The 14,101-nt window shown below is 41.4% G+C and overlaps 1 protein-coding gene across 1 annotated transcript in view; it reads left to right on the top strand.

The window, feature by feature from the left end:
* The first annotated feature begins 7,704 nt into the window (after positions 1 to 7,704).
* Positions 7,705 to 14,101, top strand: part of dysf (dysferlin, limb girdle muscular dystrophy 2B (autosomal recessive)) — a 69,714-nt gene continuing 63,317 nt past the window's right edge. Inside the window, 3 exon segments of the mRNA XM_056368741.1 lie at positions 7,705 to 8,284; positions 13,623 to 13,678; positions 14,091 to 14,101. The exon segment at positions 14,091 to 14,101 is cut by the window's right edge and continues 81 nt beyond it. Coding sequence (XP_056224716.1) covers positions 8,212 to 8,284; positions 13,623 to 13,678; positions 14,091 to 14,101 — 140 coding nt within the window. The 5' untranslated portion in view covers positions 7,705 to 8,211.

The following is a 14,101-nucleotide window of genomic DNA, read 5'->3' as shown; positions in this document are numbered from 1 at the left end:
GTTCAGTGAAGTATCACTCAGAGCTTCGATGTGTCATTGTGACTGTTGGAACTGGTGAGTAGAGCCGTTCTTTGTTTTTCTAATGTTACAAATTCCATTTCTGATTCACAGCATTGATAAAGATCATATGTAATTAGTCTTTTATTTTCACTTCTGTTTACAGACCCAGCAACCACTCCACAAACTACAACCACTCCACAAACTACAACCACTACACCAACTACAACCACACAAACTACAACCACTATACTCACTACAACCACACAAACTACAACCACTACACCAACTACAACCAATCCACAAACTACAACCACTCCACAAACTACAACCACTACACCAACTACAACCACACAAACTACAACCACTACACCCACTACAACCACACAAACTACAACCACTACACCAACTACAACCACTCCACAAACTACAACCACTCCACAAACTACAACCACTACACCAACTACAACCACTACACCAACTACAACCACTCCACAAACTACAACCACTATACCAACTACAACTACACAAACTACAACCACTCCACAAACTACAACCACTACACAAACTACAACCACACAAACTACAACCACTACACAAACTACAACCACTACACCAACTACAACCACTACACCAACTACAACCACTCCACAAACTACAACCACTACACCAACTACAACCACTACACCAACTACAACCACTCCACAAACTACAACCACTATACCAACTACAGCTACACAAACTACAACCACTCCACAAACTACAACCACTACACAAACTACAACCACACAAAGTACAACCACTCCACCAACTACAACCACTCCACAAACTACAACCACTACACAAACTACAAGCACTACACCAACTACAACCACTCCACAAACTACAACCACTACACCAACTACAACCACTCCACAAACTACAACCACTCCACAAACTACAACCACTCCACCAACTACAAGCACTCCACCAACTACAACCACTCCACCAACTACAAGCACTCCACAAACTACAACCACTACACAAACTACAACCACTCCACAAACTACAACCACTACACCAACTACAACCACACAAACTACAACCACTACACAAACTACAACCACTACACCAACTACAACGACTCCACAAACTACAGCCACTCCACAAACTACAGCCACTCCACAAACTACAACCACTACACCAACTACAACCACTCAACCAACTACAAGCACTCCACAAACTACAACCACTACACCAACTACAACCACTACACCAACTACAACCACTCCACCAACTACAACCACACAAACTACAACCACTCCACAAACTACAACCACTACACCAACTACAACCACAACACAAACTACAACCACTACACCAACTACAACCACTCCACAAACTACAACAACTTCAACCACTCCCCAAACTACAACCACTACACCAACTACAACCACAACACAAACTACAACCACTACACCAACTACAACCACTCCACAAACTACAACAACTTCAACCACTCCCCAAACTACAACTACTACACCAACTACAACCACTCCACAAACTACAACCACTACACCAACTACAACCACTCCACAAACTACAACCACTACACCAACTACAACCACTCCCCAAACTACAACCACTACACCAACTACAACCACTCCTCCAACTACAACCACTACACCAACTACAGCCACTCCACAAACTACAACCACTATACCAACAATAACCACACACACTACAACCACTACACCAACTACAACCACACCACAAACTACAACCACTCCACAAACTACAACCGCTACACCAACTGCAACCACTCCACAAACTACAACCACTCCACAAACTACAACCAATCAACCAACTACAACCACTCCTCCAACTACAACCACTACACCAACTACAACCAATCAACCAACTACAACCACTCCTCCAACTACAACCACTACACCAACTACAACCAATCAACCAACTACAACCACTCCACAAACTACAACCACTACACCAACTACAACCACTCTACAAACTACAACTACTCCTCCATCCACCGCACCTGTAATCAATGGCACAAGTCAGGGTGAGTATGACAAATGGAGACGTTTTCGCTACACAATCACCTGTTTATGGACACACTGTACATAAAAGAAATTGGCGTTTGAACTGTATTGTAATACTCAGTTACTCACACTTCTGCATTATAATGAGTCACTGTGCTTCTAGTCGTCGTAGGTCTGAGAACGAGCATCACCTCTTCATTTCCACTATCTGATGACTACATCAGGAACACTGTTATACAACAAGTGAGTTTCTTCTCATGTAATATTGTGAATGTTTGGTGTGGGCTGGAGCTTGTATAAACAAGGCCAGGAGCAAATGTGTAGCATTTGAACGTCAAATTCAAGTATTGTAACCTCCCACAATTACCTCTAATGATTCAGAAGAACTACACAGTGATAAGTCACTGCTTTTGTTTCACTTCTGCCTTTTCATAACCATCATATCTCAGCACCACTTTTTGTTTCTTTCTCCAGCTGAAAGATGAACTGCTGAAACTAGGGCTGCCAGCAGACGTCACTCTACGCCTTGTTAGCATTGCCAAACTGGATGTTACAACCACAGTGACCCCTGAAGGTTCATTGTGAAAGTGTTTTGACCCCCCCCCCCCCATTCAAGTTTCGGGTGTCATCCAATAGAATTAATTCCCATTTGTCCTCATAAACTCAGGTGGATGCTTAGATTGGGTGTATGAAGTAATTCTATTAATTAATATTCTCCAAATTCATAACTGAGTTCATTTCCTGTAGATGAAGAACGCACTCTGCAGCTCTTGTAGAAAATCAACATTCAGTGTTTTTCAGAGCGGCAGGTCGCCTTCCTTCAGGCATCCTCCATCAGCTCTTGAGTAATCCGAGAGGAAATTCGATTACACCAGCCTCTCCGAAGAGGAGCATTTACAGGATCAATAGCCTCTAATTGATATGATGGAAGACGCTGTGTTGCAATGCATTTCTGGAGACACATCTAACAAAAAATATCACATAAAGTAAGATTAGTTGTTTCATGAAGAAGGGACTGAAAGGGGATCTTATATGTAACATTTAAAATATGAATTGCATTTTACAATGTGATTTTGTTGCACCAACAAAATACTTACTGTTTCCTACTGGTAAATATAGGTAAAGCGGGATAGAACCAGACTGAATAGCAATTACGCATTTTAGAGGAAAGTATATTTACAGCCAACGTATCTTACAGTGTAATCAATAGAATTAAAATAATAGTTACTAGGTTCCATATTAAACATTAAAGAACAATAAAAGCCCTCCACAGCTGTGTATTTGACAAAGGTACATTTGTTTTCTACTCGGACCTGTTATGAGCTGTTTGAGAACTACACACGTATTTTTTGACTTGTTTCAAATCATACAATGAAGCGTAAGACACGATTATGACATAAATAGTGTGTGTTGCTCTCTGATGAGGACACATCTGTAATTTCTTTTATGTTGTAATTCTCTCCTACACAATACAATAATGTTAGTCAATGAGTGAAACCACAGCCTGCATGTGAGCTGTAATACAACGTGTTTTTACTCTTCCATTGTAAGAAAAAGGTTAGTACCATTGTTTCTAGTACTGTTCCCCATCGGTACCAGTATTTACAAAATAAAATGTGTATATATATGAAATACCTAAATGTTACGCCTATGTTTTATCTGGTTTTCTTCCACTGAGCCTGTTTATTATAAACACACTGTTTTTATCCATTTAATCTACTCCTTTTTTTCTTATCTTTTTGGTTTTTGCTCTTGTTTTTTTTTAGCTCGTGTGTTTTTGGTTTTTATTCTTGTGTTTTTGGTTTAGTAAAGACTAAGGAGAGATTGCCACCATTACCCCATGCCCACTGTTTGAGCATACAGAGAAATTAAAGCATGACTATAGTTCATGCAGATGCACTTCAGAGCTTTAACCTGCAGTTTGCATGAACACACACAATCAGGTCCACCTTCTTATTTTTAGTACTAACAACCCCCCCAGCCCCCCCCCCCGCTCCCTCCAGCAAGAGTGCACACACAATCCCCTAAATGTGTTGATGACATAGCTCAAGCCCAGTGGGTCGCACTATAAATAAAAGAGCAACAGGAATCCCCCCGATGTTTGCCCACAGTCTACCACCATTCCTGAGCAGTTTTCCTCATGTGCACATGCCGGATCTTTTTATTTCCTCACTTTGGTGTCATCATTTCTCTTTTTCCAGTCAATTTGAAAGTGAACATGAAATGTTAAAAGGTTGTGGTTCCTCAAAGTGTCAACCGTGAGAAACAACCTCACGGACTCAAAGGTTTTAACACTCGGTCACATGAAGCGTCTTAAACTCCAGATCTCCTTGTTTCACTAATTTTTCCACAGAGTTAGACACTGATTTGCAGATTGTTTTGATTTTTTTTTTAACATCCTTTCTCCAGATTTAAAAAGTCTTCCCTGCCGCTGCATCTAAGCTACAGACTAGTATCTATAGCTAGCTACAGCTACTAGCTGCCCTTGACTCAGCTTCCACCTGTCTGAGAACAGTTATCAGATATTATTATACACACAGGCCAGACAGCAGGAAGATACAGGAGAGAGACTTTCAGCACAGGAAACACAGGCAGCACAAATCATGAGACTGGAGAGGCCCTGAATTTAAGGGGATTAGCTGCTGCTACTGTCATGAGAAGGTGTGTTTCAGTCTGTTATATCAGATGTCATATCATGTGATTCATTCATTCATATTTCCATTTAGATGTATATGATACACCCTTGTCTTATCTCCTCTTTGTCTCTGTCAGTCTGCATCAATCTGCATCAACAAGCACATTTTTCCAAACACACTCTTACCCTTTGTCTGTGTGTGTGTGTGTGTGTGTGTGTGTGTGTGTGTGTGTGTGTGTGTGTGTGTGTGTGTGTGTGTGTGCGTGCGTGAGTGAGCTCCCCAAGTGCGTTGGTTTAAGTTGGCAGGGATGGCATTGTTAATTGTGTGAAGGCATGTGTGCCCTGAAAATAAAGGCCACTGTGTGTGTGTGTGTGTGTGTGTGTGTGTGTGTGTGTGTGTGTGTGTGTGTGTGTGTGTGTGTGTGTGTGTGTGCGTGCGTGTGTGTTGCTGGCCCTTTAAGCCAGCTGTGATTGAAGGGACTGTGTGTGTGTGTTGTGCATGAGTCAGCCAGTGCACCTTGCTTGCCCTGAGTGTGTGTGAGAGAGAGAGAGAGTTGGGGGGGCGAGTACAACAGCTGAGAGCTGCAGCTCTAACAGTCGCTCTCTTAGTCTTAATTCATTCTCTCTTCCTCTTGTCCATTTTTCCCCCTCTCCCTCTCTCTCTTCCTGTTATTGATCTATTCTCATTTTAAGGATATTTCTTGGATACACTGACGCCCATATATGGACCTCATGGTGTCTGCCGGGGGGATTTGACAGAGCTCTGCTGTGTGTGTGTGTGTGTGTGAGTGTGTGTGTGTGTGTGAGCCATGCTGCGTGTGTTTATTCTGTGTGCAGAGCGTCTGCATACGCCGGACGACGACATCAGTGATGCCTACTGCCAAGTCATCTATGAAGGTAGGGAAGGAGGGAGTGTGTGTTCATGTGTGAGAAGGAGGTCGGGAGACTGAAAGAGAAGTCTGGGTAAGAGCGAGAGAGTCAGAAGAAGAGATAAAGATTTAAGGATAAAGTTCATGTACAAATAGCAAACTGTGTTTGTGTAAGACTGGGATGTCACAAACCTCTCTCTCTCTGTAACAGCTGAGAGGTTATTATTGGACACCCTCTGCCAGTCGTCTTTCATGGCTTCCAGTCTGTGTGGGGTGGGGCGGAGAGAGAGAGAGACGAGGCTGAGAGAGGGAGAGAAAGAAAGAGAGAGGTGGATAGAGGGAAAGAAGAGATGAGGTGATGATGGAGACTGTCGGGGTGCAAACCTCCAAAAAGCCCGTCCCCACGAGGTAAACCGCTTCATTTTGAGGAAGGATAGTTTCATGATCTAAATAATATTCAGGTGACCAAATGAACATGTGGAAACTTTTTCTCTTCTCCTGTAAAAAGTGTTGAAAGTTCATGTGAAGTTGATGTGGGGCTTAAAAGATTGTGTGTGTCTCCGGGAGGGCATGGCTGTGTTTATAGTTACCACCACTGCTCTTTCAGCAGAGTTTATCCTCATGGGCCCCTCTCTCTCTCTCTCCCTCTCTCTCTCTGTCTCTCTCCCTCTCTCTCTCTCTCTCCCTCTCTCTCTCCCTCTCTCTCTCTCTGTCTCTCTCTCACACACATCTCCCATGTTTCATCCCTTGTCCTCTCTGGTCTGTCTTTTCGCTTCCATGCTTTCCCCTGCAGTATTTCATTTAGGCTGCAGCAGACTACAGTCGAGCCCAGTGTATATACAGAAGACGCAGAGATTTCTAACTCATAAATGTGTCATGAACTCATGACAATTTGTCGATACTGCCGCACAAAAGTTTCCCTGTGTGATATAGGTCAGCTCCTATATATTTCATATACTTACACTTGATATTTACAGTGTGATGCTCCAGCGCTCACGTGAATAATAAAGGAGACGTGCTCCTGTAAGTCGACAGTCACACACTCTGAGCCGTGTCCTGTCTCACCGGACAAGAAGTGATGATGCACCATGAAACGTCACTGAACAGCTGAGTGTCGCCTGCAGGTTTTTCCTCACTGGCTCAGATCTGATACTGGATCTGCTTCAGAGCTGAACACGCTCTCTGCTGCGTCCGCTCTCAGAAACTGCTGCATCACGTCTTCTGCTCACAGCTCATCACATTTAAAGGATGTGTGGAAAATTAAAAAAGGCTAGCACGGAGGTTACATGGCAGAGTATTTTTATTATCATCTCGTGTCCTCATATTATTGTTTCGCGGTGTGGGTGTGTATGCCCTGCATTATGTCTGCAGGTGGCACCCTCTCACTGAGCATGTGCTGCTCTTCATGCATCTGTGTGATGATGTGTTGACTTGGCTTTTTGAATTCTTAAAATCTTGAGATCTTAAATTCCCTTGAACGTGTTCAGATTCAAGGAAAACACATTTAGATGTTGAGGTTTTTATGTTTTTAATGAAGCTCTCTCACTCTGAAAACCAAAGAAAACCTTGGGATTTGTTGACCTGACTTGATCTTGATCGGCCTACCACGCCTCAGGGACTGTTTTGTCTTAGGTCATGTCTTTTCCTCTGTAAAGACCCTGACAGGGCCAAGTTGAGTGTGGGATCTGCATGTATCAGTTCATAGATAAGTTCCTCTTTTTAGGTTTTGGAGCAAATTTCACTTCTGTATTAAATCTGTAACATAATCATTTCATGTTAAATAAGCACGATTAATCAATCACACCGCAAATTGTTACAGTTTCTATACAGTTTTTAATGCAGTCAAATGTTTTCTTCAACAAGAATACGTTTAAAAGTTTAAGATTTTTTTGCTGCACTGGTTTTAAAAAGCTTTGACAGTTAAAATCAGCCCATAAAATGTTCAAACGGAGAGTAAAATAGAGGGATAAAAGCAGAGAGAGAGAGGTGGAGTGAGGCAGAGAATGAACTGGCAAATCGAGAGGCAAAGATGTAGGAAACAACCAGGAGACAGTAGAGGAAAAGAGCACAGGAAATGTTGAGATTTCCTCTGGATGTGAGGTGTATGTGAGTTCCCGACATGCTCGCTTGTTGCCCTCTTTCCCCTTCGAGTGCGTTAGAGGGAGTCAGACAGAGAAAGGAGCCGGCTTTGTCGAGACACGTCTCCTCTTGAGAAAAAGAGCTTTTATTTTGTAGCTTCGGAGACTGACAGATGCTGTGAGACTAAACAGGAAACAATCTGTGGATAATTTGTTTTTCGCAATGTTGGGACTTTTCCATTTTGCCAAAGAAGGACTTAAACTACTGACGACACTCTAAAAAATCCCTTGATTTTGATTTCAATTGATAAAAGAGTCGGTTTCTCTTTTTTCAAGCAGTTTATCTTTTTTTTCGGAGCACAATATTTCTCCTTTTTGCTTCTCTTTCATACTTTTACTCTTGCCACTTATCTGTCTTTGGTGGCCAGTTTTGGCGGTCGGGTTCATTGGTTATTATCACTGTCAAAGCTCCTCTGGTCATGTACCCAACCATCCCTCTGGCCCTGGATCTCACCTGGTGAAACAGAATCACCTGAGCGAGTTATTTTAGCCCCCGCGGGATTCAGGCTTTGGACTCAGCTGAGATTTCGGCCATGTTGCGTTGCGTTCTTCAGCGGGCCAACAACCTGAGACACTCTGACCCCCTGGCTAGTGTCACCTTCAGAGGTAAGGGGATCATGGGAGATACACTTGATTGGTAAAAGACGATACAAAGCAATGTGATACAGGAAACTCAGGCGTTGTTGTAGAGAATACAAAGTCTGTCATCTTTATATTCAAACTGGGAGTCGAGATGTAAGTCAACCGTCCTGTAGCTGTATTATGTTTTTGTTCCAGGATTTCATCAGGGGTTTCTTTCAAGTCTCAACTAAATTCAAATCTTTAAACCTACAATGGCAGATTTGTTTTTGGCCACTTGGGGGCAGCGGAAACAAGTTATGAAAACAATGTATTCACCTTAAAAATGGACAGTTACTTACACGTCTAACAGTCACATAGGAACATTATCATTTATTTTGAGTCCTGCTTCTGCCCACGAGGTGAATGTAAAGCCAATATTTCTTCTCTAATAGCTCCGGTTTTGGTCTCCACCAGCTCCCGGAGGGAAATAGTGACCTGAATGACGATAGTGGTGCATTTGCAGCCATTCTGCCAACAAGCTGGCAGAGTGTCAGAAATTTCTGATATCAACTCGGATTGGAGTTAAAGTTGAAGGCTGATGTGCTCATAATTATGCTTTAAATGAACTGACATTTTAACAACTTTTAACAACATGTGGTTGACTCCCAAAACTTGGAGAACACTAATGTAGGTGGCCCAATCCCTGCAGAGATTCCTGAGTTATAATTTATTTGTTCAAGTCCAAGATTAAAGTCTCAGTGTGTGTGTTAGAGAGTATAGATGGCGGAAAGTTGCCTCAGAGTAAACAAATGAACTGAGGTGGAAGTGACCTGGCTACCTGGCCTCAGCAGCTCTCTGTTTTTCCATGGGTTTGTTGTTGTACTTTCCACGAGTCAGTGTCTGCCTTCTTAATAAGGTGAGCTCTGCTCTTAACTTCCTGCCTTTGTCCGAACATGGTTTCCTGGTGCCATCACACACAAGCTTGTGTTACTTGTGGGAACCTTCTTAACCCGACCTCAACTTAAACCAGATTCCACTCTTAATCCTAAAATCAAGACTTAGGTGAAGACAGCACAGGTTAAAGAAAATGTGTCTCTCAAGGTCTAAAACAACAACCAGCAGCTGATTCTCTAGCACGGATGAATTTCCATTTATTGCATTTTTTGCAAATTTATCGCAAATTTAAAGTCAATATTTAAATTGACTTTAAATTTAAATACGTCGTCTATTCTACATCTTGTGGTGCTGATCTTCGAGAGGGTTTTAAGCCCAGTTGTCGTTGTAAAGTTGTGTGTCTGTGTTTCACGCAATTAACACGCAGAAAACTATTAAATAACCATCGTTATTCCCTTAAGCTCAAGTTTACATATTCAAATTGTCGTAGGAAAGTGGGAAATCTTCACATTTGAGAAGCTGGTGCTTTAAAAATCACTTTAATGATTAATAAATTACCAAAACTGTAAGTCAGTTTTCTAATGATTTGAACTCTAGATTACTGATTGGTTTCTGAGTCTGGGAAAATAAGGAAACAACAATAAAAAATTTCGCAACAGGCTCCTTAAGAGGTTTTAATCTTCCCACATTCTTCCTGTCTTCTTGTCTTGGGTCAGTCTTAATGACTCTGGTCTACATCATAATTCACTCTTACAGTGAAACACATGGGAGTCATTTAATTTCTGTGACTCTGCAACTTTCCTCTCAGAGAATGATTCATCAATCAAACTGTAAACGACCCCGATCTTAAATTAGCAGAGTCCTCCTCATAGATCCACGTCTGTGCATCACAGAAGGGACTTAAAGCTTAAAGTAGACAAGGCAGATTGACGTAAATGTCACATTATTACAAGACATCTCCTCGAATATATTTAAGTCATTGACTGATAATAGTCTCGGAGAAGCTGAAGGATCATTTGTGGAAATAAAAAAAGACAGATTTCTGCTCTTGAGGTTGTTTATGTCTTTGAGTTGCAACAACTTCAGGAATTTAGAGCAGAGAAAGAAAGAGAGAGAGAGAGTTTCCTCCCCTCCTGAAACACAGATACCATGTCCATGTATAGTAATTAGAGATGATAATAATCAGACAAGGAAGCTGTGGGAGGAGAGGGAAAAGAGAGTATCTGTGTGTGATAAAGAAATATTGCCAATTTAACTGTTTTAATTTGTGCAAATAAATGTTGTAAATATACATTTTACTTCCTCTAAAATAAAACAAAGATCTGAAAATACTAATAAATCCACATTAAGCTAATTACAGAGAGAGCGATACTTTCTCTGTGATTGTTGCAACGTAAACTTTTCTGACAAATTGCAACACATTGAGAGCCTTTAAGCTTTTTTGGAGAAAACACATCCGGAGGAATTCATATCTGTAACGAGGCTGGTCTTGAACAACTGAATTAATGCACCATGTGGAGATTTGACGAGCAAGAAAAAGAGAAGACGTTACGACTGATAATATATAGAAAGTTTAATGAAGCATGTGTGTATGTGATTAAATGTGACAACATGTGCTTGTGTTTGTTTGCCGAGGGCAGGATTTCCGGTCAAAGCGTTGTTATTGGAACTCTTAAGTGTTGTTCTTTGTCAAACCCAGAAATAAAAACTGGCAACCCTGCTACCCTGTCCTCTGCTAATTATAGCCTGGACACAGTCACACACACAGCAGCCTCGCATTGTCCTCTAGCAGTGACAAGTTCCTTGTTCTGGATCGAGACACTTGACTAAATAAATAAGTCGGTGGAAGATACATCTGTAATAACAGACAACAAGTTCATCGTTGACCTGTGTCAGGGAGTCGCTGCTGATTTATGAGCTGTGTCCCGGTTCAGGGGCTGCATCCATTGGAGGATGCGGTCTACGAAGGTTATATGACGTATTAAACCGCGGCTGTCTGAAACCGAGACTGTCATTCGTTCAAAGGTGGAAATGCTCAGTCATGGTGCTGACCGCTTATTTCGCTCATGATATGTCATGTATTACATTAAAAAAACCTCGTATGGACATGTTAACACTGTTAAAAACTGAAGGGGTCTTTAACGGCATGTGCTGGACAGGTGACAGGTGTGTTTACGTTGTTTGAGCTCTGAAAGACGAAAAGGCGCGAAAAGTAGCGTGACCGCCCAGGTGTTGTGTTGTAAGTGAATGCTAGTTACATGCCTGATGTTAGCGGGTCTTAGCTCGTTATTTGACCCGTGTAAAAGTGACTTAACTTACACAAAAGCTGGTTCAGTTGTTTGCGAGCAGGGAAACACTGTTTAAACACACCGTTATTTAAATTCAAATGCTCCGATTTGAGACGTGGAAGGTGATTATAGTTCAGGAACCAGGCTAGCATGGCATTATATTTAGCCTTATGCTAAAGCTAGTCTCACCCCACAACCTAAACTCTTGTTTAAAAAGTGGGTACCTACTGATAGACTCTAGTTCCTGGACTCAAAGTGGCGACAAATGCAGCAGCGCTCAGACCCGCAGCCCGGGTCTAAACTTAGGCTTCCCATGAGTTTCTCAGCCCTGGGGGGCTCAAAGTCTGTTCTATTCTGGGCTCATGACAGAACCTCTGCCAAGCTGAACCAACCAGGAAGTCAACACTGTGCCACTTCTTGTTCCTGAGATGCTAACTCAAATATCAGACACACACACGCACACACACACACACACACACACACACACAAATATAACGTAACCTCTCAACCCTTCTGTGGAAGGGTGGAGGTATTTTTAAAGATATCTTCCAAGAACGGAGGTACACTTACGTAGGTATTTGTGTACGTGTGTGTGTGTGTGTGTGTGTGTGTGTGTGTGTGGGGGGGTGAATGAGTGGGTGTGTTTGTGTTCTAACATTGGGTGAATACCTCCGAAAACAGGAAAGCAAACAACCTTTCTCAGGGTATGTGTCTGGAGAGAAATAATTTGTGTGTGTGTGTGTGTGTGTGTGTGTGTGTGCGCTATTTTAAATGGTTGTTTGAGGGTTAAGACTTGGTTTTAGGGTTGGGGTTAGTTGTAAATGTTCAATTCAATACAGAATTACACGGATGTAAAGATAAAAAATACATTAAATAAAATTGTTCGGCGATGTTGCAACAGAACCAAGAAATCTCAGTTGCGAAATTGAACTGTCAGTAGATTTTTTTAACATCATGTGTAATTTAAAATTTTCCGTCAATACAAACTGCATTTTGATATTTTTACACTCGCTGCTCAAACAGTAAACTATGATGATTATTATTTAGTATATACTGTATGGGATGAGTACGTTGCGTGGTTTTTGGGATGCAGCCTTAGTCTAGTCTTCTTTTAACTGTGTCCAGTTTTAATTTCATGGAAATTAATGAGTAGTTTCTAAAACGAGACAATAGTCATTGTCTCTGTTTCCTTTCATCTGGAAAGAACATCTGGACCTGTGTGTGCGAGTCTGCTCCGCTTCTTAACTTCAAACCAAGTGGAAATGATGATACATGTGCCCAATGTGATAATTCACATTCTTGTGTTCATGTATGTGTGTGTGTGTGTGTGTGTGTGTGTGTGTGTGTGTGTGAAAAGAGCTCTTCAGTAGCTAATGATAAACCCTGGTAGTTTATTAGTCCGTCTTACGCCCTGCATCCTGTCTGAGTGCCCAACCGCCAGGAAATCAGAGCTCAGAACTTCATGTTACAGGAAGCCGCAGAAAGATAACACACACACACACACACACACACACACACACACACATGCACATGTAAACACACATGCACATGCACATGTAAACACACACACATACACACAAAACCGAAAAACCAAAAAAAACAAAAACTGTGACATGATTGTGTGAAATGTTTAGTGGTTGGAAAAGTTTCTTCTTCACCTCATTCTGGTTGGTTGGTTTAAAGTTGTCTCCCACATTGCGACAGTTTGTTTCGTAATTAACTAGAAAAACATTTCATTATCATTTTAGTTGAAAATATATGTACATGAGTTCGCATTGTATCAGCAGGTCTTGAAAAGTCTTGAAAAATATTGATTTAATTTTTCTCTAAAACAAAAAAGACTCTTAAAATAGTCTAATAGTCTAGTCTATTTTTTTATTGTGTTTAAAACGTGAAATGTAATGTTGTTGATGTGTAAGATTCATATGTGGACCATCCACTTCCAGCTCTACCTAGTCTTTAATGTTCAATAAATTAAAAATATCATTAGGAATTATTGTTACACACAGGTGGGAAGTATTGACAAAACCGACTGGTTTTCATTGACATCTTTCATATTGGAACAGGATCGTCAAAAGGCTTAAATTTAACCTGCTAGCCTGTAAGCTATCTAGCAGGTGGCTAAAGTTAAGCTAACTCAGAGCACACAGTCACATTGTTTGTTTGTCTTGTAATGTTCTGGTTTCTACATCTTGTTTCAGGGTCCAAGAAGAAGACAAAGGTGATCAAGAACAACCCCAACCCTGTTTGGAACGAGGTACGTCCTCAAATCCATCATTTATTCAGAGCATTACAGGTAAAATGCTGCTGGTAAAGGAAACTGAGGACGGACTTAAACACATTCAGTCCTCATATTAAAGCTGTAATAGAGGTTTTAAATGTGCAAATATGCTCGTCTTTTCAGCCTAAATCTTAAAGTAGAGGTGGAATAGAGACGAGCTTCCCAATCAAACCTCTTTTAGACTCTAATTTCAGGATTTTTGGATGCTAACGTCAAGTGTCACAACCATTTAGAGCAGCCAGCAAAGTCAGTGTGCCTCCCGAGGGGAACCTTTCCGGCAGTTACCTAAACATCAGCGCTGTGAAAGTGTCTTTTAATTGTCAAGATTTCTTCCTTCCAGATCCCATTTTCACTTTCTACATATGTTGTTTCCCGTCTTCTCTGTCAGGGTTTCGAATG

The sequence above is a fragment of the Seriola aureovittata genome, chromosome 23 (genome assembly GCF_021018895.1).
Source record: "Seriola aureovittata isolate HTS-2021-v1 ecotype China chromosome 23, ASM2101889v1, whole genome shotgun sequence".
In the NCBI taxonomy this organism is placed as follows: Eukaryota; Metazoa; Chordata; class Actinopteri; order Carangiformes; family Carangidae; genus Seriola; species Seriola aureovittata.
This window is presented reverse-complemented; position numbering and strand designations above follow the sequence as displayed.